This window comes from Ciconia boyciana, chromosome 22 (genome assembly GCF_034638445.1).
Source record: "Ciconia boyciana chromosome 22, ASM3463844v1, whole genome shotgun sequence".
NCBI classification, from domain to species: Eukaryota; Metazoa; Chordata; class Aves; order Ciconiiformes; family Ciconiidae; genus Ciconia; species Ciconia boyciana.
In genome coordinates, this window is record NC_132955.1 from 4,382,349 (window position 1) to 4,402,772 (window position 20,424).

The 20,424-nt window shown below is 61.8% G+C and overlaps 1 protein-coding gene across 2 annotated transcripts in view; it reads right to left on the minus strand.

Annotated features, from left to right (window-relative positions):
• Positions 1-18: 18 nt before the first annotated feature.
• Positions 19-20,424, minus strand: part of MRC2 (mannose receptor C-type 2) — a 29,982-nt gene continuing 9,576 nt past the window's right edge. The window contains exons 2-30 of one of the 2 annotated variants that reach the window (XM_072885525.1): positions 17,920-18,318; positions 17,478-17,651; positions 17,083-17,247; positions 16,781-16,894; positions 15,875-16,018; positions 15,125-15,313; positions 13,773-13,927; positions 13,394-13,501; positions 10,887-11,002; positions 10,584-10,732; positions 10,244-10,461; positions 9,860-10,002; positions 9,340-9,442; positions 9,088-9,226; positions 8,733-8,768; positions 8,205-8,365; positions 7,817-7,884; positions 7,482-7,582; positions 7,217-7,362; positions 6,777-6,891; positions 6,530-6,693; positions 6,207-6,315; positions 5,484-5,722; positions 5,230-5,398; positions 4,885-5,034; positions 4,485-4,604; positions 3,827-4,006; positions 3,388-3,414; positions 19-2,854 (exon numbers count right to left, since the gene is read on the minus strand). In XM_072885525.1, the coding sequence (XP_072741626.1) occupies positions 2,634-2,854; positions 3,388-3,414; positions 3,827-4,006; positions 4,485-4,604; positions 4,885-5,034; positions 5,230-5,398; positions 5,484-5,722; positions 6,207-6,315; positions 6,530-6,693; positions 6,777-6,891; positions 7,217-7,362; positions 7,482-7,582; positions 7,817-7,884; positions 8,205-8,365; positions 8,733-8,768; positions 9,088-9,226; positions 9,340-9,442; positions 9,860-10,002; positions 10,244-10,461; positions 10,584-10,732; positions 10,887-11,002; positions 13,394-13,501; positions 13,773-13,927; positions 15,125-15,313; positions 15,875-16,018; positions 16,781-16,894; positions 17,083-17,247; positions 17,478-17,651; positions 17,920-18,318 (4,322 nt within the window). In that variant the 3' untranslated portion in view covers positions 19-2,633. The remainder of the gene's footprint in view (positions 2,855-3,387; positions 3,415-3,826; positions 4,007-4,484; positions 4,605-4,884; positions 5,035-5,229; positions 5,399-5,483; positions 5,723-6,206; positions 6,316-6,529; positions 6,694-6,776; positions 6,892-7,216; positions 7,363-7,481; positions 7,583-7,816; positions 7,885-8,204; positions 8,366-8,732; positions 8,769-9,087; positions 9,227-9,339; positions 9,443-9,859; positions 10,003-10,243; positions 10,462-10,583; positions 10,733-10,886; positions 11,003-13,393; positions 13,502-13,772; positions 13,928-15,124; positions 15,314-15,874; positions 16,019-16,780; positions 16,895-17,082; positions 17,248-17,477; positions 17,652-17,919; positions 18,319-20,424) is intronic. The other variant, XM_072885526.1, reaches the window with a different exon arrangement.

Sequence of the window (20,424 nt, forward strand, 5' to 3'; positions counted from 1 at the left end):
GGGAAGGAAATTTTATTTCCAAGCTTCTAAAAGGATTTACAAACCACAGAGAGTAAAAAAATGCAAAACTATATATATATATTTTATATATATATATATATATATATAATTGACAGGGTCCTTGTAAGCAATTCTTCACATTATTCTAATGGTGATAGGAGATACCACTTAACCATATATGTGTTTTTCCCGTAATCCTGATCACTGCCAACAGCTGACAAAACTCTTCTCATACAAAATTTCCCCTAGACTGTACAGATTTCTTTTCTTGAAAGCAAAGAAGAGAACAAATTAATCAAGAAGAAGGAAAAAAAAAAAAAAAAGAAACTCTCTTAAACAAGGTGTCCCCAGGTAGGGCTGCGTGAAAGCCAGGTGTGATGCCTCCCGCACGGCTACGGGACCTCCTTCCTAACCCCCAGCTCTCCATGCCTCTCCATGCACGGGCTTTCCCCCGGTGCTGGCAACTCACCACCGCCCCAGCCGTGCCCCCCGTGCTCCCCTGCGCTCACCTTGCCCGGGGCCTCATGCACTTCTCCAAATGAGCCCCAACCCTGCCCGGCTGCACCCCTCGACCTCAGCACCGCTCTTCACCCACTCCTTCCCACCAATCCCAACCTCAACCTTTATTTTTTAGGACTTCCTAACAGCTCTGCTCATCCAGGAGGAGTTAATCCCGGACCTCCATCCCCACCAGCAGCACAGCTTCCAGCTCAGCATCCCTCCTGCTGTTCCAACCATCCCTGCAGGAGGGATGCCAGCGCACTCCAAGCTTCCTGCTTGGTACATCAACGCCTGCTGGGGATGAGGAGGAATTCACGCTCAGCTTTTCAGGATCCGGCACCCACGTCAGGAAGCCATGGGCCCGTGGACAAAATCAACAGCTCCAAACCAGAAAGGACCTCAGAAAATAAATGCAGAGAAAGCCAAGAGAGAGAAACGGAGCCGGGGCAGCTCCGTATGCTCCAGATTCTCGCTCGCCCTGAAACATCGTGGCGGCTTTTGGACATTGCCAAAAAGTAAACAAAACCCCAACGATCCCTTGTTCCCCCATCCCACCCCCCAACAGTTTCTTAAACACTTAATGTCCAGCTTAAGTGAAATCAACAGATTTAAAAATCCACACACGCATCAAAAAGGAGAGTAACAGAAATTAGCTAGTTCCCGTTGTCATCACAACAAAACAAACCCCAACTCGAGCCTCGGAGGCAGAGGGCTAAATGCAACGTCTCTTGCAGGGGCTGTGCCGCCCCGCTTCAGAGGTCTAAGGGGCTCTTTGGGTCCCATTCCCAGCAGGGAACCCCCCTCGGGGCCCAATTGTCTCTCGCTGTCTCCAGGCATCCTCTGTCCCGACCCCGGCACCGGGATGCTGCTGCAGGCAGCTGACGGAGGAGGAAGGCTCAGCCCCCGGACAGCCCCGCGCCTTCCTGCACAGCCCTAAAGCCAGGCAGGGGCTCAGCCTCGCACTGCCTTCCTCCTCCTCCTCCTCCGCTACACCCTACACGTAAAACAGGCAACCACAAACACCCCAGCCAGCTGTGTGAAAGAACGTATATATTCAGCACGCACTCAATACAGCATAGCAAAAAAAGCTATCGTTTCCTTAAAAAAAAAAAACCACCAAACTTTCAAAATAACCACCAAAGCTTCCAAGTCACTCCCCACCCTACAGCCCTGACACTCGTCCTTCTGGCCTGAACATGGCAACCAGTGGCAAGTGACCCCAGCCCCGTGCCGTCCCTGCCCGGCAAGGGACGGAGGGTGGCCCCGCTCTCCGGCAGTGCCTTGTGCCGCGGCACCCAGCTCCTCCGGCGGAGCCTGGGGTGCCAAGGATGCTCCTGCTGGGGAGGGGCCTGGCCAGCGGTTTGCTCCAGGGCCATCGCGTGCAGTTATTTGGGGGGGACACACACCAAAGTAACAGAAAGCGGGACGGGCTCTGGCTGCCAGCCCGGGGGGGAGCAGCTGCAGCCTCACCGGGGCTGGATGCAGCCCTAGGGATGTGCCAGGGAGGAGAGGGGGTCCATTGCTGATGCCGGGGGGTCCACACTCAGATCGCTGCGATGGCGTCTCTGCTGCTTTCTGCCAGAGATTGGGGACGAGGCCGAGGAGGGGGAGAGGAGCGGCATGGCGGCGGGGACGGGGAGGGACGGGCAGGGCCCTCGCCACTGCGTGCGGAGGGGAGGTAGATCGGCTTTAGAGACCTCTTGCCCAGGAGGATGTCTTCTCGGACACCAGCTCGGTTCCTGGGGGGAACGAGCCCGTCGCAGGGCCCTGAACGCCCGCACTTGCCTTCTCCCAAGGGGAAGGTGTCTCGGAGCCTGTTCACACCGCCAGAAAGCTCTTGAACTGGGGGGGCAACTTTTCTCTAAACTTTTTAGCCCTGAAACTGCCTCCACGGCTGCTGTAGGCAAATTCCTGGCAGCCAGGGACGAGCCCGGAGGTGGCGGCAGCGACCCACGGGGCAGGAGGGACCCCAGCTCCCTCCGCTCGCCCACCTGGCTGGACCCTGACCCCAGCCCCTCTCCCTGCCCTGCTGCAACGGTCCCGCTGCCACCCCTGCCCCGTGGGGATAGCGTGTGTGAAGCTCTCCGTCCTCCCCCCTCCCCAGGTCCCCGTCCCCAGCGTCCCCCCTGCCGTTAGTCTTGCTGCTCATTCATCTCCATGTCTGACACCAGGATGTTCTTCTCGGCGGATTCGCTGGGGTTGGAGGTGGTGCGGCTGTAGCGGGCGCTCTCGAAGGCGCCCCGCTCCGCGCTCCGCCGACGCTTGTACAGGTAGACGGCGACGCCCAGCACGGCGCACAGCGCCAGTGTCGACAGCACCACCACCGCGATGGCCGTCGTGTTCTCCGGCAGAGCTGCAGCGAGGGGAAAAAGGCCGGTGAAAGGCAGCCTGCCATCTCCTGCTGTCCCATCCCGCAAGAGGGGCTTGGGCTGGCGGGTCTCCAGCCGGACAGGGGCTCTCAGGCAGGATGGGTCAGAGCAGGACAGGACTGGAGTCTGCTTGGTGTTCTGGGGACATCCTGCCGGTGGCAGAGCTCCCAGGGCTGGGCAGCCTCTCTGGGTCGCTCCTGATGTTCATGAACATCTGGCAGCTGCCTGGGATGGATCTGTGGGATCCCACCAGCAGATGCAGTGTCCATCCCCCAGCCGGCCCAGGCAGCGTGGGCGAGGGCAGGAGAGCCCAGCAAGGGTCTGGCCGCACACACTCCTCCATGGAGGGATGGCTGCTGCTGCAGGGGAGTCCTAACCCAGGGCCAAAGCCAGCTGGAAATAGGATTTCCCACCCACAAACACCATTTCTCTGGTTAATACAAGCTGGGCTGCAGCACAGTCCCCCAGCACCAGTTCCTGGTCCTGGTGCTGTGCCCGGGCTAACGGTGCCACTCACCTGCCCTGGAAAAGCTGCTCTCCTCCACTGCAACAGCAACACAGACAGATGAGTGTGCGGCCACGGCACCCTCCCCTCTTCCCAGCACCGGCACCACCAGCCCCACATCCCCCGCTGCTCCCAATGCCGCACAGATGCTGGGTGATGCACAGCTGCGGGGATCCTCTGGTTCTGCTCCACCACCACCCCGCCAGCCGCATCCTGCCCCAAGGTGCTGACCCAGCCACTGAGACGTGCACAGCCCACCCAAGCTCCACTGAGCCCAGCGGGGGTCTGCAGACCCCAGCACCGGCCCCTGCTATCCCCCTGCACTGCAATTGCCGAACACATGCGGCCGGTGCTGCCAGCGGGGCAGAGCTCTGCCCTGCAGCACCCTGCCCAGACCCCCAGCTCACCCCACATCAGCCCAGGCACCTCGGGGAGCAGGGGGGGCCCCTACCTCGGGGGATCTTGCAGATGACCCCCATGGTGACATTTGTGCAGGAGCCCAGGCGCCACACGCCGTTGCTGCTCTGGATCCAGTAGCAGCTGTTCTGGCTGAGCATGCTGGGCCCCGTGTCATGCTGGCCCCAGTTGGAGTAGTTCACGGCGGTGTTGTCGTGCCAAACCAAGGTGCCACCTGGGAAATGGAAGAATGAGGTCTGGAGAGGCTGAAGGGGACACCCCATCTTTGCCCTAGTTCAGAAAGCACAGGGAGGTGTGATGGGGAAATGAGGAGGTGTGAAGGGGCGATGGAGAGATGGGAGGTGTGATGGGGCGATGGGAGGTGTGATGGGGCAATGGGGAGATGGGAGGTGTGATGGGGCGATGGGGAGATGGGAAGGACCAGGGGCTGCAGGGCACCTTCCTGAACCTGCAGGCTCCAGCACCTTGGAGGAGGCTCTGGGCTTGAAAGCCACCACTCCCATCCCACCAAGCCAGAGAAAGATACACATGGCATGTCCAGCCTGGCCTGAGGCAATGGGGCTCCTGGTCACACCATGGCATGAGCCCCCCCCACTGGTGCCACCACTAAGGGCTTCCTCTGCTCACCACAGACCTGGTGGGGATTCATGGCGTTGCCTAAGAGGGATAAAACCTTGCTCCTTCCTTTGTACCTTTGGGGTTGAAGGTCATGCCCAGCCAGGCACCTTTGGATGGGCCCTCGTATGCCTGGAGGTGCTCCCACACAAAGACGTTTTCCATCTCATCCTGGATAGACAACACCGTGCCACCAACTGTGGAGGAAGGAGTGTCAGGGAAGAGCCCAGAGCTTGGAGGATGGAGCTCAGGAGCAGCAGTGCCCAAGAGGACAAAGCTGAGGAACCATGCACAAACCACAGGGGAGTTGGGGAACCCCAACACGCAACAGCAAAGAGGAGACGATGGCTGACCAGGGCTGGACATGGGTGTAGGGACAAGGGTCCTATTCATGCACCCATGGGCATCCTGGGACCCCATCCTCTTCCCTTTCCAAGGGTGCGTCACCCCCCTCCGGCCACCACAGCCCCCCCGTACCTTTCTGGCACCTCCTCATGGCGTCCTTCTGCCCCAGGGTGATCTCCATGTGGAAGGTGTAGCAGTGGTCCCGGAAGGGGATCCAGGACGAGTCCTCCAGTGACTTGGGGCAGCTGCCGCTGTAGCTCCACTTGTGCGTGCGGAGGGCACCTGGGGAGCACACGGTGCGTTGGGGGTGGGGGGGGGGCACAGGGTGTCAGGGTCCCACAGCACGCTGGGGCACCCAGCCCTGCAGGGACATGCACAGAGCTCCAGAAGGTCCCCAGTGGGATGCCACCTCCAACCCTCGGGCGCTCCCCACCCGGTCCACCTCCCGCCGAGCTCCCGCGCCGCCCTGGCCAGCACCTGCTCGGAGCTGGCAGATGCCCCCCTGCAGCTTGGTGTCGCAGCCAGCCGTGCGCCAGCTCCCGTCCGCGTCCATGTAGGAGCAGCCGGCAACCTGCTGGGGCTCCCCGTCCTGCCAGTTGGCGTAGAAGAGGTTCTCCTCCGTCAGCCACGAGTAGCTCCGGCCTCCCTGGAGAACCAAGGGGAGGAGAAGCTGGGGGACTTCCACAACCCCCTGGGGACCCCTGCCCCGGGCGCACGCCCCCTTCCCTCACCTCATCGTTGGCCAACCCGATCCAGAGCGGAGCCCGCAGGCTGCTGACGGCCTGCGTGAGGAAAGCCTGGCTGTAGGGGTCAGGGATGGTGGCCAGGGTGGCGTTGAGGGTCTCGCAGAGCAGCAGCGCCTCGTGCCACCTGAGGGGTTTCTGCAGGATGCGGTAAGTGCTGTTGTGGTAAAAGAGGGTGCCGGTGGGCGAGGGGGGGTATGGCGTCCGCGCAGGGCTCAGGGACAGGTCTGGGGGAGCAAAGAGACACGGTCAGAAGGCACAGAAGACACTCCTGCATCCCAGGGGGTCACCCCCTTGTCCATCCCCCCCCCAAACTGGGGTGTCCCTGGCAGCACTGTCCATGGGGCACAGGCACCTGGGGACATCCCGGTGCGACCGGGGAGGGCAGAGAGGCTGCGTCCCCAGAGGGGTGACACCCCGGTGCCATCCCCACCTTGGGGCTGTCCATCAGGATGCACATCCCCAGGGGACACGCAGAGGCAGGCTGGCGTCCACAGGTTTGGGGGTGCCCCACAAACTGTTGGGCTTAGTGACCGCCCCCCAAATCAAGCCCATGTCCCCATGCTCCCCCCAGCGCCCTGAGCTCCCCCTAAGCTGAGCCCATCACCCCAAGCTCCCTGGCCGCAGCCCCACCACAGCATGGGGCACCAGGGCAGCGGTGGCAGGTCCCCAGCGAGCAGATTGGGGCTGTCCCCCCCGTCCCCCCACTACCTATGCTCCGCTGGCAGATGTAGCCGTGCTTCTCCTCCACGCAGCTCCGGTCGTCCCAGCGCCCCGTGAAGTGGGGGGGCGAGCCGTGCCACACCACCACGCAGTTGGTCTGCACAGCCAAGCCGCAAGGTCAGCACTGCCCTTGGTGTCGTCATCCCACCCCCACGGACACCTCCACCCAGGGCCCCCCACCCCACAGGGCCAGATCCTGCTCTGCCTTCAGAGAGCCACCCCGGCACACCAAAACCTTCCATCCTCATGGTGGAACATGGGGCTGAGACCTTCCCAGGGGACGGGGGATGCTATGGAGGAGTCTCACTCACCGGCTTGTCACGGGGGCTGGAGGCGCTGCAGCCCGAGGGCTCGCCGGGCGCCCAGCTCACGTGCCGCAGCGGCTCGCCCTCCACCCACTGGAACTCCCTCTGGGCATCGTGGAGGCCGATCCAGAGGTCGAAGGAGATGTTGGGCAGCATGGACGTGATGAAAGCTGCAAGCGACGGGCAAGGCGCTGAGGACAAGCCCCGGGCAGGTCCCAAGCCAGCGGGGCCAGTGGGGGCAGGGGGCACCTACCCTGCTCCAGGGGGCTGGCGATGGTGGCCAGGATGGCACCCTGGCTCTCGCACGCCTGCTTCGCCTCTGGCCACTTCACTATCTCAGCTTTGTCGTGGCCGTTGAAGCTGAAACACTGCGTGGACGGAAACACTGCCCTGCTGCCCCCCGCCACCCCAAGCCCTGCACCCTCCCTGCTCACCCACCCCCTGCAGCCCCGTTCTGCCCCAACGGTCCTTCTCCCCTTTGCACCCTCGACCCCATCGTCCCCCCGCCTGCACCCCACGGAGCACCTCTCCCGCATCCCCGCGCATGCAGTCCCCAGCATTTCCCCCAAAACATGTGTGCGCGTTCCTCCCCGCCCCACCATTTCTCAGTCCCCCGCCCCCAACCTTGGCAGGGCTGGTGGGGGGCCAGGAGGCGGCCATCCACTCTCTGTCCCCTCTCCGCTCCCTCCATACCTTGCTGAGGAAGGGAAACCAGCCGCGGGGACAGCCCCCGCTCGAAGGCGCAGGCAGCGGTGGGAGGGAAGGCTTCACAGCCGTCCCGTTGCTTCGCTTGCAGATGTAGGGCAGTGCTGTCAGGCACTTCTGGTCACCCCAGTCCTCTGCAGGGAGAGACAGTCCGGGCATGACCCCCCCGCCGCACTGGGGTAGGGGTGCCTCCGCTCAGCCTGCGGCCCCCATCCCCTGCAGAGCCCCGGCACGGCCGGATCCGGCCCCTCACCTCTGCTGGCCGTCATGTACACGCACTTCTTGTCCTTGTTGATGGGCCGGGGCTTGCCCGGCGCCCAGGAGACGAAGTTGAGGAGGGACCCGTCAGACCACCTGGGAAAGGCACCAGCGGGAGCACAAGGCCGAGCAGTGACTTGGAGAATGGGACCAGTTGCATGCCCTAACTGGGAGTGTGCCCCACCACTGCCCTCTCTTGGGTGAGGAACCTCCATCCCAGCACCCCAAGATGAGACCCGCAAGATGCAGGTGCTGAGCCACAGCGCTCCGAGAGCTGGGGACAGTGGAAGGGGGACGTGCAGGGACGCGCTGGCTCACTCTCCAACTTACTTGAACCTCCCGTCGTTCTCGTAGGTGTGCAGCCCGATCCACCAGTGCTGCTCCTGGCCCCTGGAGAACTGCATGCCCGGAGAGCCCATGTCAGTGCCCTGCAGGGACTGGGTGTCCTTGGGGACAACCACGGCTACCCCGGGCACAGGGACCGGGAAGCCTCCCTGCTGCTTGCACCGTGGAAAAAACATCACCTTGCTGAGCCCCAAACCCGCACCCAGGCACCGGGACCTGCTGCCACCGCACAAGCCCCATCGTGACCCCAGCAGAGCCCGGCTGTCCCCAAGTAACGTCCCTCCAGCAAAGAATGAAAGAAGCCGGAGAGGGAGCAGCCCGGGGAGGCAGCGGAGCCTGTCAGCACCCGGGAAGGTCCCCGTCCCCCTGGTACCTTCTTCAGGTTCTGGCCCAGGAAACGCAGCTCGGCCTCGCCATGCACCGACGCCAGCTCCGCCTGGAACCAGCTGCAGATGCGCTGCGCCTGCACCCACGTCGAGTGGTGCTCAAAGAACTTGTACTCAGCCTCCTGGTACTTCACCCACTCTTTGCTGCCTGCAGGCAGGGACCAGTGTCACGCCGTGGCTGAGCCACCCCCTGCCACAGCCACCCAGCGCCCGCCACCCTGTCCCTTGGACTCCCATGGGTTGGGCTGCTTTGCTTTTGCCCTTCTCCTGCAGCTGAGGGGCCTGATCCTGCCCAGTCCCTGCAGGCAACCCCTGCAGCCATGTTGTGCAGCAAGGGGCAGCAGGATGCCTGGGCTCCCCTCCCTCCTATGACCCTACGCAGGACCTGTCCTCCTCCGCATAACACTGCAGGGATGCCCCGCAGGGACTGTGCCTTGCTCGCGCATGCGACGGGGTGGCAGACGCCCGGGGAGGACGGTCTACACCAGACAGACACATGGCTGTGGCCAACGCACCTTGCGTCGTGATCTCCGGCTCCTTCACGTCAGCACCTGGCGAAAGGGCAAGGAGAGGCTGGCAGGGGGATGTGGGGCTGGGATGCTCCCGCTGACGCTTGCCTGCAAACCGCCCCTGGGCTCCAAGGGCGAGATGCCCTCCCAGTCCCCCGAGGATGGACAGCCCCTCTCCCAGCCCCTGAATCCTCCCATAAAATCCTCCCATGAGCTGAATCCCAGCTCATCCTCCCATAAAAGTGCAGCCTTTGGAAGGGAGGTGACAGAGGGTCCCCCTGCACCCTCTCCACCATCCCGCAGCCCATCCTCTGCCAGGTGATTCAAAGCTGCAGGGTTTGGGGGCCTCTTCGCCAGGTACCTTTGGGCAGTTTGCAGATCCAGTCCAGCTGGGCTTCGCACTGCATCGGCATCCACTGCAGGGAGGCCAGGTCCAGCACCGCACAGGTCCGGATGTCATCGTCATCGTAGTTACTGCGGTCAAAGTTGTGGTAGAAAAACTGGGGGTCGAGAGAGATGGGCGGTGTTGGGCATTTCCACCAGCACCGGATTTGCCCCCCCTACACCCCAAATGCCAACCGGAGTCATCTTGCCGAAACCCCCCCGGACTCACCCCCAGCCCATCGCTCCACCTCCAGCTCCTGTCCCCCGCGGGGTCCCGCCGGTTCAGGCCGATCCAGAACCAGTGCTGCTCGTGGAGCTCTGGCTCCGACTCCCTGCGGGGAGCCAGGGGTAAGGGTGAGAACACGACCCCCCTCCAAACCAGAGCTTTTTATATTTATATACAAATATATATTTATAATCTGGCCTTTTTTTGTTTGTTTTCAAAGCCCGCTGTCCCCACAACACCCAAAGGCAGGAGCCTGGATAACAGGCACGCCGGCTCAGGGCTGAAGGAGTTTTAAATCCAAGCTCCATCCCCAAATTACACTGAATTTCCTGCACGTCTCCTGCACCCCCTCTTCGGTGTAGCCACACCGACTGATGCACCTTCTGCACACAAGTTCGTGCTCAGAGAGCCACGTCCATGCCCCGTCCACCCACCCAAGTGTGCCAGAGCTCGGGGAGGGGTGTGGGCTCGTGCCAAGCACACTCGGGCAGCGCGACATGCATGGGCGCAGCCAGCCTCTCACCCAAAAATCTTGTTGAGGGTGTTGGCGACAAAGTGCTCCTCCTCGTAGCTGCCCAGGCTGAGCAGCTGGGCGCCCAGCTCCCGGCAAAACTCCTGCGCTGCGATCCACGTCTTCTTCTCTTGCAGTTTCTCGAAGTTGAACACCTGGGGAGGGAGGAACCGGCAGCGGAGGGGGCTCAGCACCGGGACAGAAGCAGAGCATCGTCCCCACCCCGCAGGCAGCAGCATCCCGGGACACGCTGCCACCACGCAGCCCGAACCAGGCTCGCGGGGTCCAGGCTGCCCTTTGCAAGCACCAAAACACGCTCCTTCACCCCCCTGCACCAGTGGGGAGACACGAGCACCCCCGCAATGGCCAGGGCAGGGCCCTCAGCACCGCTTTTACCTTGTAACAGTGACGGAGCTTGGAGTCGGAGCTCCATCCCGGGGGGCAGGTGGCAGCGAGGCTGGGTGTGGGGTAGGGACCGGGCAGCTCGGGGTTGACCGGCGTGCCCAGGTTCTGCCGGCAGATGTACTTGGCCTTGAAGGTGCTGCAGTTCTTCACCTCCCACAGCCCCATGGAGCTGCCGGTGGCCAGGGCCACGCAGCCGCCCTTGTTGTAACCTGGAACGCTCACGGGAGCAGGGAGGATGCCAGCCTTAGGGTCGGACCGTGCCAGGCGGCAGAGCCAGCACCCGCCACACGTGGAGGGGACGTCCCCATCCCACCCGCAGCCGCCCCCTTACCGGGCTGGTCGCGGTTCCAGTGGGTGTACATAACCTCGTCACCGCTCAGCCAGCGGAAAGCACCCGTCTCGTTGATGTCCTGCAGTGCTGTCCAAAAATACTCCCCGTCCCAGCCGTAGATGAGGCTGCTGACGTAGGCCTGCTCGAACCTGGAGAGGCGGCGAGAGCGGGCGATGCTGGGAGCCGAGATGCCAAGCAGCCCGCGACGCTCCAGCCCTCACGTGCCAAGCCCAGCTGACGGGTCACACCCCTCCTTGGGGGCTCGTTTTGGGGCCAATCCACCACCATCGGCACGGCACTGACCTGTTGGTGATGGTGACCAGCGTGGAGCCGTAGTCGGAGCACATCTTGCGGGCGTCGCTGTAGGGGACGCGGTCCTCACCCAGCCAGAAGCAGGAGGGGCTGTGCCACTTCCAGCCCTGGGGACGGGCGACAGGGGACGTCACCGCTCGCCCCAGCCCTTCCCAGAAGAACGGGGGGTGCGAGAGCAACGTCCCACAACCCCCGCCACCACCTCCACCTTCTCCTGGGAGGTCTCCTGCCCCCGGCCGCCCTGGCTTGACCCCGCTCAGCTTTGAGCTCTAACAAGCCCCCGGCCCCAGAGGACATGGCTGCAAGGAAAACAAACACCCAGGCAGCTTCAAAGCCAGGGAAATGGCTCTCCCTGCCAACGTCCAGCCCCGGCCGGGGCGCAGGGAGGGGAACACAATCCTCCTCTATACGCCGCGGGGCCGAATCCAGAGCGAGTCCCACCGCAGCCTGCTTTAATCCCCTGCCTTGTTGATGTTGGAGCCTCTCCGGGGCTGGAGACACAATAGTGCCTGTCTTCTGCCAGAGCAGGGAGCAGGGCGGCCCCAGGGCTGGCAGCGGCGGCACGGGGAGGGACATGGGGGCTCATCTGCGAGAGGGGACACGCACGTGATGGGACAGCAAGCTGGGGTGGGAAGGGTGAAGGGGATCAGCCAGGGAGGCAAGTGGCCCCCGGCTCAGGGACCCTCCTGGCAGGGTAGGAAGCATCACTGGGGTTTCACCGGGGCATCAGAGGGACAGTGGGGGACATGTGCCATCTGCAGCATCATCAGCACGGTGGAGAGAAGCAGGAGAGCAGCTTTGGGAGACCAAGAGGAAAATGACCCCAAATCCCATTTTTTTCTCCAAGTTCCTGCTCCTGCAGCCTTTCCCCAAAGTTAGCAAACCCAGGTATGGACCCACTGGCTGCGTCCCACCGGGAAAACCATGGATACCCCTGAGCGGCCAGGAAAGGGGCCTGGCATGGGACAGTGCAGGTCCCCAATGTCCCCAAAGGGGGCCGGATGGCCCCAGAAGGGTCCCCACCCAGCCCTGGGCCCCAGCATTACTGAAACTACACGGGTGTTCTTCCATGCACTGAGCACCACAGCAAGCCCCAGTGATCCGAAAAGGAGCCAGGATGGGATCATCAACCCCAACTGCCGCCTCCAGCTCCCGATTCCGGCATGCCCCCGCATCCCCCTCCGGCTCCGCCTTCCCCATCGCCCAAACCTCCATCTCCCATCGCTTCCTTTAAGGCTATTCCAATCATAAAGGGGGTTTGGAAAGGGGAAGAAAAAGCAGCAAAGCCACCAAGAAAAAACAGCACGGTGGCTGGAGAGGACCGGGACTGATCCTCCAAGCAAGATGCTGTCTCCTCTCCATCAGCCTCTGCATCTGGGTGGCAAATGGCCCCGTTGAGGACGAGGAGGGGCAGGAAGGACAGGAAAAGGTCTTTCCTTGGTTCATTTATCACTCCCAGTTTGTTTCCCAGCGGGTGCATCTCTCTGCTGGGCACCCAGGGCCAGGGTAAGACTGTGGCTGGAGTGGCAGGAGGGAGTTAAATCTGTATGGGGACATCCTATTAGTCCTCAGGACTGCTGCAGGGACAAGCAGATGGGTGGCGGTGGCACATTGCCACTGAGCGCCTCGTCCCCAGCACCCGCCGACACCGGGGCTCCTCCAGCTCTGGCTGGCAGCGCCCCGAACCTGGCCCGGCGTGCCAGCTCGCCCGGCTGCCGCTCTCCCCCTGAGCTCACGCAGAGCCAAGCGGCTGCTGGGGTTTGTCTCCGCTGCGAGCGGGCAAAGACCTGGGAGGAGCCGCCTGCACAGCCCAGCAGCACCTCTGGGAGCCGGCCCGCAGGGGCTGCTTGCTAGTCTGAGCGCGAGCGCGCGCTGGCTTGCTCTGAAACGCTGGGAGACGTTCAAGAGCAGCGGCGATGCCAGGCTCGCCGCTCGAAGACTTGCAAAGAGGCACAAAAGCCATTTCCCAGCAAGCGTGGGAACAGGGCAGCCTCAGCCCTGCTCGACAACTGAGGAAACTGAGGCAGAGCATGGTCTGGGTGAGAACCCGCCAGGTTGGTGGCTGTGTCCCCAGAATGGCCACATCCAGCCCAGAGAACACAGCCTGCCATCGTGGGGCCGGCAGCTGCCTCCGTCCCGCTGGGCTCCCGCACGAAGCAGCTTTGCTGCTGGGTTTTGGCACAGAGAGAGGCAAGGGAAAAAAAAAAAAAGAACATCCCTGCCGGCAACCAAGCCAGCCCAAGGGGGAGGATCTTGGACGATGGAGACGTGCCTTTTGTCCCGATTTCTTCCCGCAGCCTCATGCAACCACAGAAGCGAGGGCTCAGCAGCCTCTGTCATGCCAGCAGCCCCCGGGCACAGACCTGCAGCTCCGGGTGCTGCTCACCGGGGCTCCCTGCAATGGTTTTGGGGAGAGGTCCCCTGCGACCCTGAAGCCCCGAGCATCAGGCAGAGCCGAGGCGCAGCCAGAGCCACCTCCCGCCCCAGGTCCCCCTCACCTTTCGGCACCCATGGTCATCCTCCTCCTTCTCCTGGCTCACCCAACCGGGCTTTTTGCAGATGGACGGCAGGGTCTGGTTGCACGGGCTGTCATTCCACCTCCCTTCCTGCACAGGGTGGAGAAGAGCAGGATTGAGCCCAGCCGACAGCCCAAGGAATTCCCCAGCCCATCCACCCCCACGCTGGGTCCACAGACTTTCCTTCCCTACATCAGATCCCCGAGGACGCCGTGCTGGATCCCTCCCACCCCTACAGCTGGGATGAGACGCGTTCAACCCCAGCCAGAGATGCTCCCCGAGGCATCCCTTCCCTGGCCGCAAGGCTGCTGCAGCGCGCTCTGCAGAGGTGCAGAATGGAGCCCCCGCCCCGGGCTCTCACCGGTCCCCAGATGGTCACGCAGTCTTCCAGGCTGTCGCGGAAGTTGTTGGGCTCGAAGGGGTGCCAGTAGGTGAACCTCACGGGTGTCCCATCCGACCACTCAAAGTTCATCTGCAGCTTGAGGTCATTTAGGCCAATCCAGAGCTCCTCCACATCTGCCAAGACAGGAGGGTCGGGGGGGTGAAATTCCCTCTGCCTGGCTGAAACCTTGCAGAAACCCCCCCAGTGACACGAGCCCCCGTGATGGGACCGTGTCTCTGCAAAGCCCCTGCCAAAACCCCGCTGCAGGGCTCAGGCTCTAACCCCAGAGGTGCCAGCAGGCAGGAGAGGGCAGGGCAGGGCAGCTCCTGCCCGCAAGGACGGACCCACGGAGGGGAAAACACAGGGACATTTCCCAGCCGTTTTCAGAGAGGTGCTGGCAGCAGCAGAATGCTAAAAGTCTGGACCCAGAGGCTCAGGTCCAGTGAGCCAATGGTTTTCAACCATTCCCTCCCATTCCACCCCAGTCTGCTCCCAGCCTGGGGGTGCCGGCACGTCCCGCTCCTTCCTCCACTCTCCTAAGGCTCCTGCCTCCCTCAGCATTCACTCCCTTCAGCCCCCCATCCCTCCCCGGTCCCTGCTGAAGTATGGGTCCCCGACGTCCCCGCGGTGGCTTTTGCTGCCAGGCTCTTGCTCTGCTGAGCACGGTCGGGCTGCGGGAGCGCGTAATTTGGCCGGAGGGGCTGCACTCTTATGGGAACAGCAAAACCCGAGCCACGGGCGATCCTAAGGAGGGGTGGCACAAGCGGGGTCTGGAGGATGGCGGCACAGGTGCTCCCCTGTACCACCGCGTGATCGCTCGGGCTGAAACTTCCCAAGTACCATCCCAGCTCCGACACATCCTGACACGGGAAACGTCAACCCAATTACACCTGGGTGAAGCCAGAACTGGAAAGAGAAGCCTGGGATGCCAGAGGCCGGAGTTCCCCCTTCACTTGACCTGCTGTGGAGGACACTCGTGTCCTGGGCAGATCTAGCAGTAAGAGGTGCAGCCTCCTCCAGCAAGCCCAGCAGGACTTTTTTTCCCCATCTTTTTCTACCAACTGGGACTAGTGTCATTCCCAGCTGCAGCTGCGTATTTTCTTCCTCAGCACTGCAGGCTCTGGGAACAGCTTTTACGTTTGCTGGATGGAGAATGCGCCCAGGGCATGAGCTCCTCCAAGCAACACATCACCTCCCAGCCTGGGGTCTCCACTCCCTTCACAGCCACAAATGAATTCAACTTCGCAGCCTCCATCACACAGAACTGACCTTTCCGTGGCCCCCAGAACTGGACAGGAAGGGTGCTGCTGGCACAGCAGGCTCCCTCTTACCTTGCTTGATCTGCTTGGTGACGAACTCCAGCTCAGAGAGGGTGTGGATGCTGACCAGGTCTCCCCCACTCCGCAGGCAGGTCTTCTTCGCCTCCTGCCAGCTCTTCTTCTCTCCCACCAGACGGTAGCAGTTGGACTGGAAGGGCTGCCAGCTGGGCTCGCAGTCCACCTTCACCTCCGACCACGAGTCTGGCAGGACACAAGGCAGCCTGAGGGCTCCTGTCCTCTCCAACCCTCTCCTGGGCAGGGAGGGGACCACGGGGAGGGGACCGCAGTCCCACAGGGCACTCAGGAGACCAAGCCAAAGCAACTGTGGGAAAGCTACAGCCAAAATGTAACACGCAATGGCAAGATGCGGGCAGCAGTGGCTTTAGAGCTTCTGGGGACAAAACAAAATCCCTTTTGTTCGCAGAGGAGCAATGGCAGGGCAGAGCAGAGAGCACCCCATTCCCTGGGGACCACGGGGGACCTCCCGCTGCTCTCGATTCCTCCCCTACCGCCCAACCTGTAACTGCACCAAGTGCTTCTTGCGGGATGCTCCTTGGGGAGGACTTTTTCCAAATCCAGGCAACCCTGGGGAGCTCAACCACTGCTCTGCACATCCAGGGCACGAGCAAGCTGGGACACCATGGGCATCTCCATGGGCTGCTCCGGCACTTGGACAGCATCCCCTGACCGTGCCGTGCCGGGAGCACGCCTGGCTGGGATACGGGGCTACCCATTCCCGGTGCTACTCATCCCCCCGCTCACCCGTCAGGAAGGGGTCAGCGGTGGCGTTGGGCTTCTTCTTGCAGACGTAGGGGAGGGCGATGCCGCAATCGCGGTTCTGCCACTGCCCGGCTGACTCGGTGCGGATCACCCCGCAGTTCTCCTCGCTGGGGTTGTCGGGCTGGTCTGGAAAGCAGGGTGAGGGGGGGACATGCTGCTGAGGAGCTGGCAGGGCTGGGGCAGAGCCGCCAACGCTGTCCACACGGGCAGGGCACCACGCGAGGGCCAGCGCTGGCAGGGTGCAGCTCTCCCTGCTCCAACACCAGTAAAGACCTATTTATTTTGTTGTTTTGCATGATGAAGACGTGACCCCGCACGCCCACGATTATTTATTGTGCCTCGATGCACAAGGACCTGCAGCATCGCTATTTTACCTACAAGTGCTGGATGGCAGCTGGGGGGAACACGGTACCAGACCTGAACTGTTCTTGCCTGTCCCCAAACCCCCTCCTGGGGTATCACTGTCCCCACGAGTGCCTCTGGGTGACAGGACCAAGCACGGCCAGGGCAGCCCTCGCAGCGGGTCCTTCTGCCACCTGAGCACCCCAGGGTTAGAGACGGGCGCCTGCAGTTGGGCACCACTCCTCAGCCACACTCCAGCACCGAGCTGGGATGCAACGACCCTCCAAACAAGGGTGCTCAGCCCAGGTTATCCACAGGGCTGCTGAGGGTTTGCAGAGGGACAAGTCCCCCTCCAGCACCCTGTGTCCCCCCTCCAGCTCCATGGATGTCCCAGGCTGCTCCACAGCCCCACAGGGCTCTCCATCCCCAGGCAGCGAAGGGACGCCCCACAGGAGCCCGGGCCACCTCCCCTGCCATGGGGCCATCTCCAGTGGTCACAGACTATTCCCCAGCCTCTGCATCACCACCGTATCCGCTCCGGCTCACCGCTCTCCCAGTTGAGGTACTTGAGGGGCGAGTTGTCCGACCACTGCCAGCCTCCGTTGATGTCCAGGTCGTTGAGCCCAATCCAGAGCGTCGAGCTGTACCCCGTCAGCAGCCCTGGGACCGACGCAGCCAGCGGGGCAGGATCAGCTCCCCCAGCCCCAGCTCAACCCCCAGCCTGTCACCATCCCCAAACCAACGGCCCAGGGCAGGCAGAGCAACCTGGCACCGGCGATGGCCACGGTGCCACCAGCTCTGCCCCGGGTGAGGAGGACGGGTGCACAGCCAGGATGCCATCGTCTCACCATTGATATAGGTCTGCTCGTGGATCTCAGTGATGCTGAGCAGGTTGGCTCCTTGCTGCTCGCAGCTATTCCAAGCCTCCCGCCACGACAGCGTCGACTGGAAGTTGAACTGGTAGCAGCTGTTGGTGAGGTGGTCCTTGTCCCAAAAGGTCTCGCAGTCGTTGCCTGCGGGGATGAGCACGGTGAGCACCCAATGCAGCCCCATCCACAGCTCCAAAAACCCCCAATAACCCCCAAAAGCCAGGTAACGAGAAGCCAGTGGGCGTGCTCTGGCATCACAGGCTGCTCGTGGGAGGAGGGACGAGCCAGGAGGGAAGGGGAGAGGCAGGAAAGCCCGCAGGAGGGATGAACATGGGGCTTCTGCTTTCCCTGTGGGACGCATCCCCCCCACTTACTCTTTACGGGGCAGAAGCCCCATCGCTCGTCCTTGCCGTAGTCCTGGGTGGTGGCACACCAGAGATGGCCGTCCTCCCGCCCCGTGCTGGTGCACTCGTGAAACCACTGGTTGTCGTACTTGAAGGGGATGGTGCACGGCTTCCCGTGCGAGTTGCCCTGGATAGTGTAAATCTCTGCGGGGAAAGAGGAGCCCTTGCTTGAGGCTGCGTCTATGGGGGGCTGCAGGGAGGCCTGGGGGAGGGGTGCAGGTTGGCTCAGTACAGGGGTGCCTGCTCCCCGGGGCTGATCCCCATCGCCCCAGTCCTGCCTGGTTTTGCAGCCCCAGCGAGCTGGGACCGAGCTCCCCAGGCAGGACCCGACTGCTGCAGCACCGCAGCCTCAGCTCACGTTTCAGGGCTGGTTTGGGTTACGGGATAACACTAACGCCCAGCGAGGCTTTACCTGAATACGGCACGGAGCACAGATCCTCCTCAGTGCCGTACGTCCTCCACTGCGAGCCACGTGCCTGGTCCCCCCTGTCCAGGGAGGAATTGCCCGGGCGAGCGCCAAGATGCTGCGAGAGCTGCTCCCCAAGGCCACGGCAGCTCCAGCGCATGTTGACGGACTCACGGTCGCACTCGTAGGTGGCCAAGGGGTGCAGCCCCGCCGTGGTATTGGCCCCGTGCCACGACACTCCCAGGCACTGCATGGACCCCACGTTGAAGAGGCGATTTCGCGAGACCCATTTCCACTGCTGGGCCGGGGCGCTGGCGTTGCAGCCCTTGGCGAGTCTCACCAGCGAGTCCTTCGTCTCCAGGCAGCCCTGCGCGCCTGTGTTGTAGATGAGGAAGACTTTGGAGTCTGTAGAAAAAACAGGGGGAAAGGGTTAAAGCATCGCTGGAGATTTGGCATCATGCCACACATCGCCCCCAGCCCTGCCAGAGCATCCTGGCTCCCTTTTCATGCACAGCAAGTTTCGGGGTGCATCCCTGTGCACAGCACCCGGCACGCCGCAGACCACCACTTCCGTGCAGAAATAACCCTGGGGTTTGCCCCAGTGCCTGTCCCTGGGGTGATGGGCTCTGGGCAGGGTGACATGGGCGTTTGCACCAAGTGTGGCATCCCCGTGAAGCACCAGCAAGCAGCTTTTGGGCACTGGAGCCGGTGCAAAGAGCTCGCCCGCTCCAGCAGCATCATCAGAGCCATTCAAAATTGAGCTCCCATCGGCAGCACCCGGCTTGCAGCATCCCGAGGCATTGCAACGAGCCCCGCGCCGGAGGAGCCCACGCCAATGGCTTCGGCACCAGCCATCTGCTCCGGGTGGAGAGAAACAGAGCAGGGAAATAGAGAGCGCATCCGTCATTTTTATGTGTATTTGGGGACCTGTGGAAAAAAACTGCAGAGCAAACAAGAACTTCGGGGGAAGGTCTCCTATCGCGTGAACAGGGCGTGATGGAAAACGCATGCAGGCAGCTGCGGCTCCCGCTGGCACGGCCCCAGCCCCATCAAATACGAAACGTCACGTCGGGACCCTCCGAAATCCCAGCCCAGGCGTTGGGAGGCGGGAGCAGAGAGAGGGGAATCGCTACCAGCAGATAAAGCATTAGAGCAGCTGCGGAGGGGAGAAAGGCTGATCTCAACCCCGGCTCGATGCACGTCCCATGGTCCTGCCCGCTGCGATGACCCGACCCTGCATCCCCACGGCAATTCCCCGACCCCCAGCATCACCAAGGGCCACCCCAGCACGTGAATCCATCTCAAAACCTGTATAAACCAGTAAACTCAGGACATTACACTGGGACACATTGCTCCAGCTGACGTGTCATTTTGAAAAGATACTTTTTTCTTCAAAGGCATGTTTCTAAGCTAAAAAGCTGCCCCCGGGCTCCGCACAGCCGCTTCTTGCCCCAACACCCCAGCAAAAAGCTGCCCAAAGCAGCACTTCAACAGGATGACTTCTGTGGGGGTTTTTTTGTTTTAAAAGCGACCCATTTTTCTTCCACCGCAAGCATTCACCAGAAGGCAAAGCGAACTCACAGGCCTTGCTATATTTAGGTTTGGTTTGCTTTGGTTTTTTGCCATTGTATGAATTTTTTGGGCTGAAAAGGTTTTCATTTCCTATTCCCCTGCAACCTCACCCTGCCCCAGCTATGTTGTTACAGGCGGCTCCGGCACATTCGAGCAACATACATCTTGGCTCAGTGAACGTTCCTGACTTGTCTCTGAAAGGAAAAAAGAAATGGAGGAAGAAAGACACCCCCATTTCATTTCAGAGCCTCAGCATCGACCCAGCTCCAGAAAATAAATGATGCAAAAGGCCCGTTCCCCAGCTTAGATGACATCAGCGATGACCTCAAAGAAACAAAAGTGAAGCCCGTTCACGTGACAATCTCCAGGGAGCAGACTCTGTGCACGTGGAAGACAAAAAAGCAACAACTGGAAGAAGAAACATTTAATTTCTCGGAAAATATTTTTCAAATTACGGCAAGTGAGAAAATAAGCAAAAATTCAGACGGGGCCAATTCTGGCTGGCTGAAGCTCAGGTCCCTTAAACCGGTGCTGGTGTTTCCCCAGCTGGAGCTGGCTTGATCCTGACCTGGACATCAGGAGACCAGCTTGTGTCCCCCCCAAACACCCATCTCACCGTGCCAGCACCATCCATGGCATCACCCAGCCCATCGCTCTCTCCTTCCCACAGGCAGCGAGGGGTGCTGCAACCCACCACCAGCACCGGCGATGGGGTCCTTAAGCTCTTCTGGGGTGATGCAGCATCAGTGCCACAACCCGCTGGACCCAAGTACCAGCGCTCGGGCAGGATGAGGCCTCCCTGGGTCAGAGGCTGTGCCGCAAGGAGCCAAACACCGGCACTTTGGTACTCGGAATAGAAAAAGCTGTTCTGTGGCGAGCACCACCGTGGCCGCGAGCACCAGGGGTCAGCAATGGGACACCCTTCTCCGCTAATGTGCT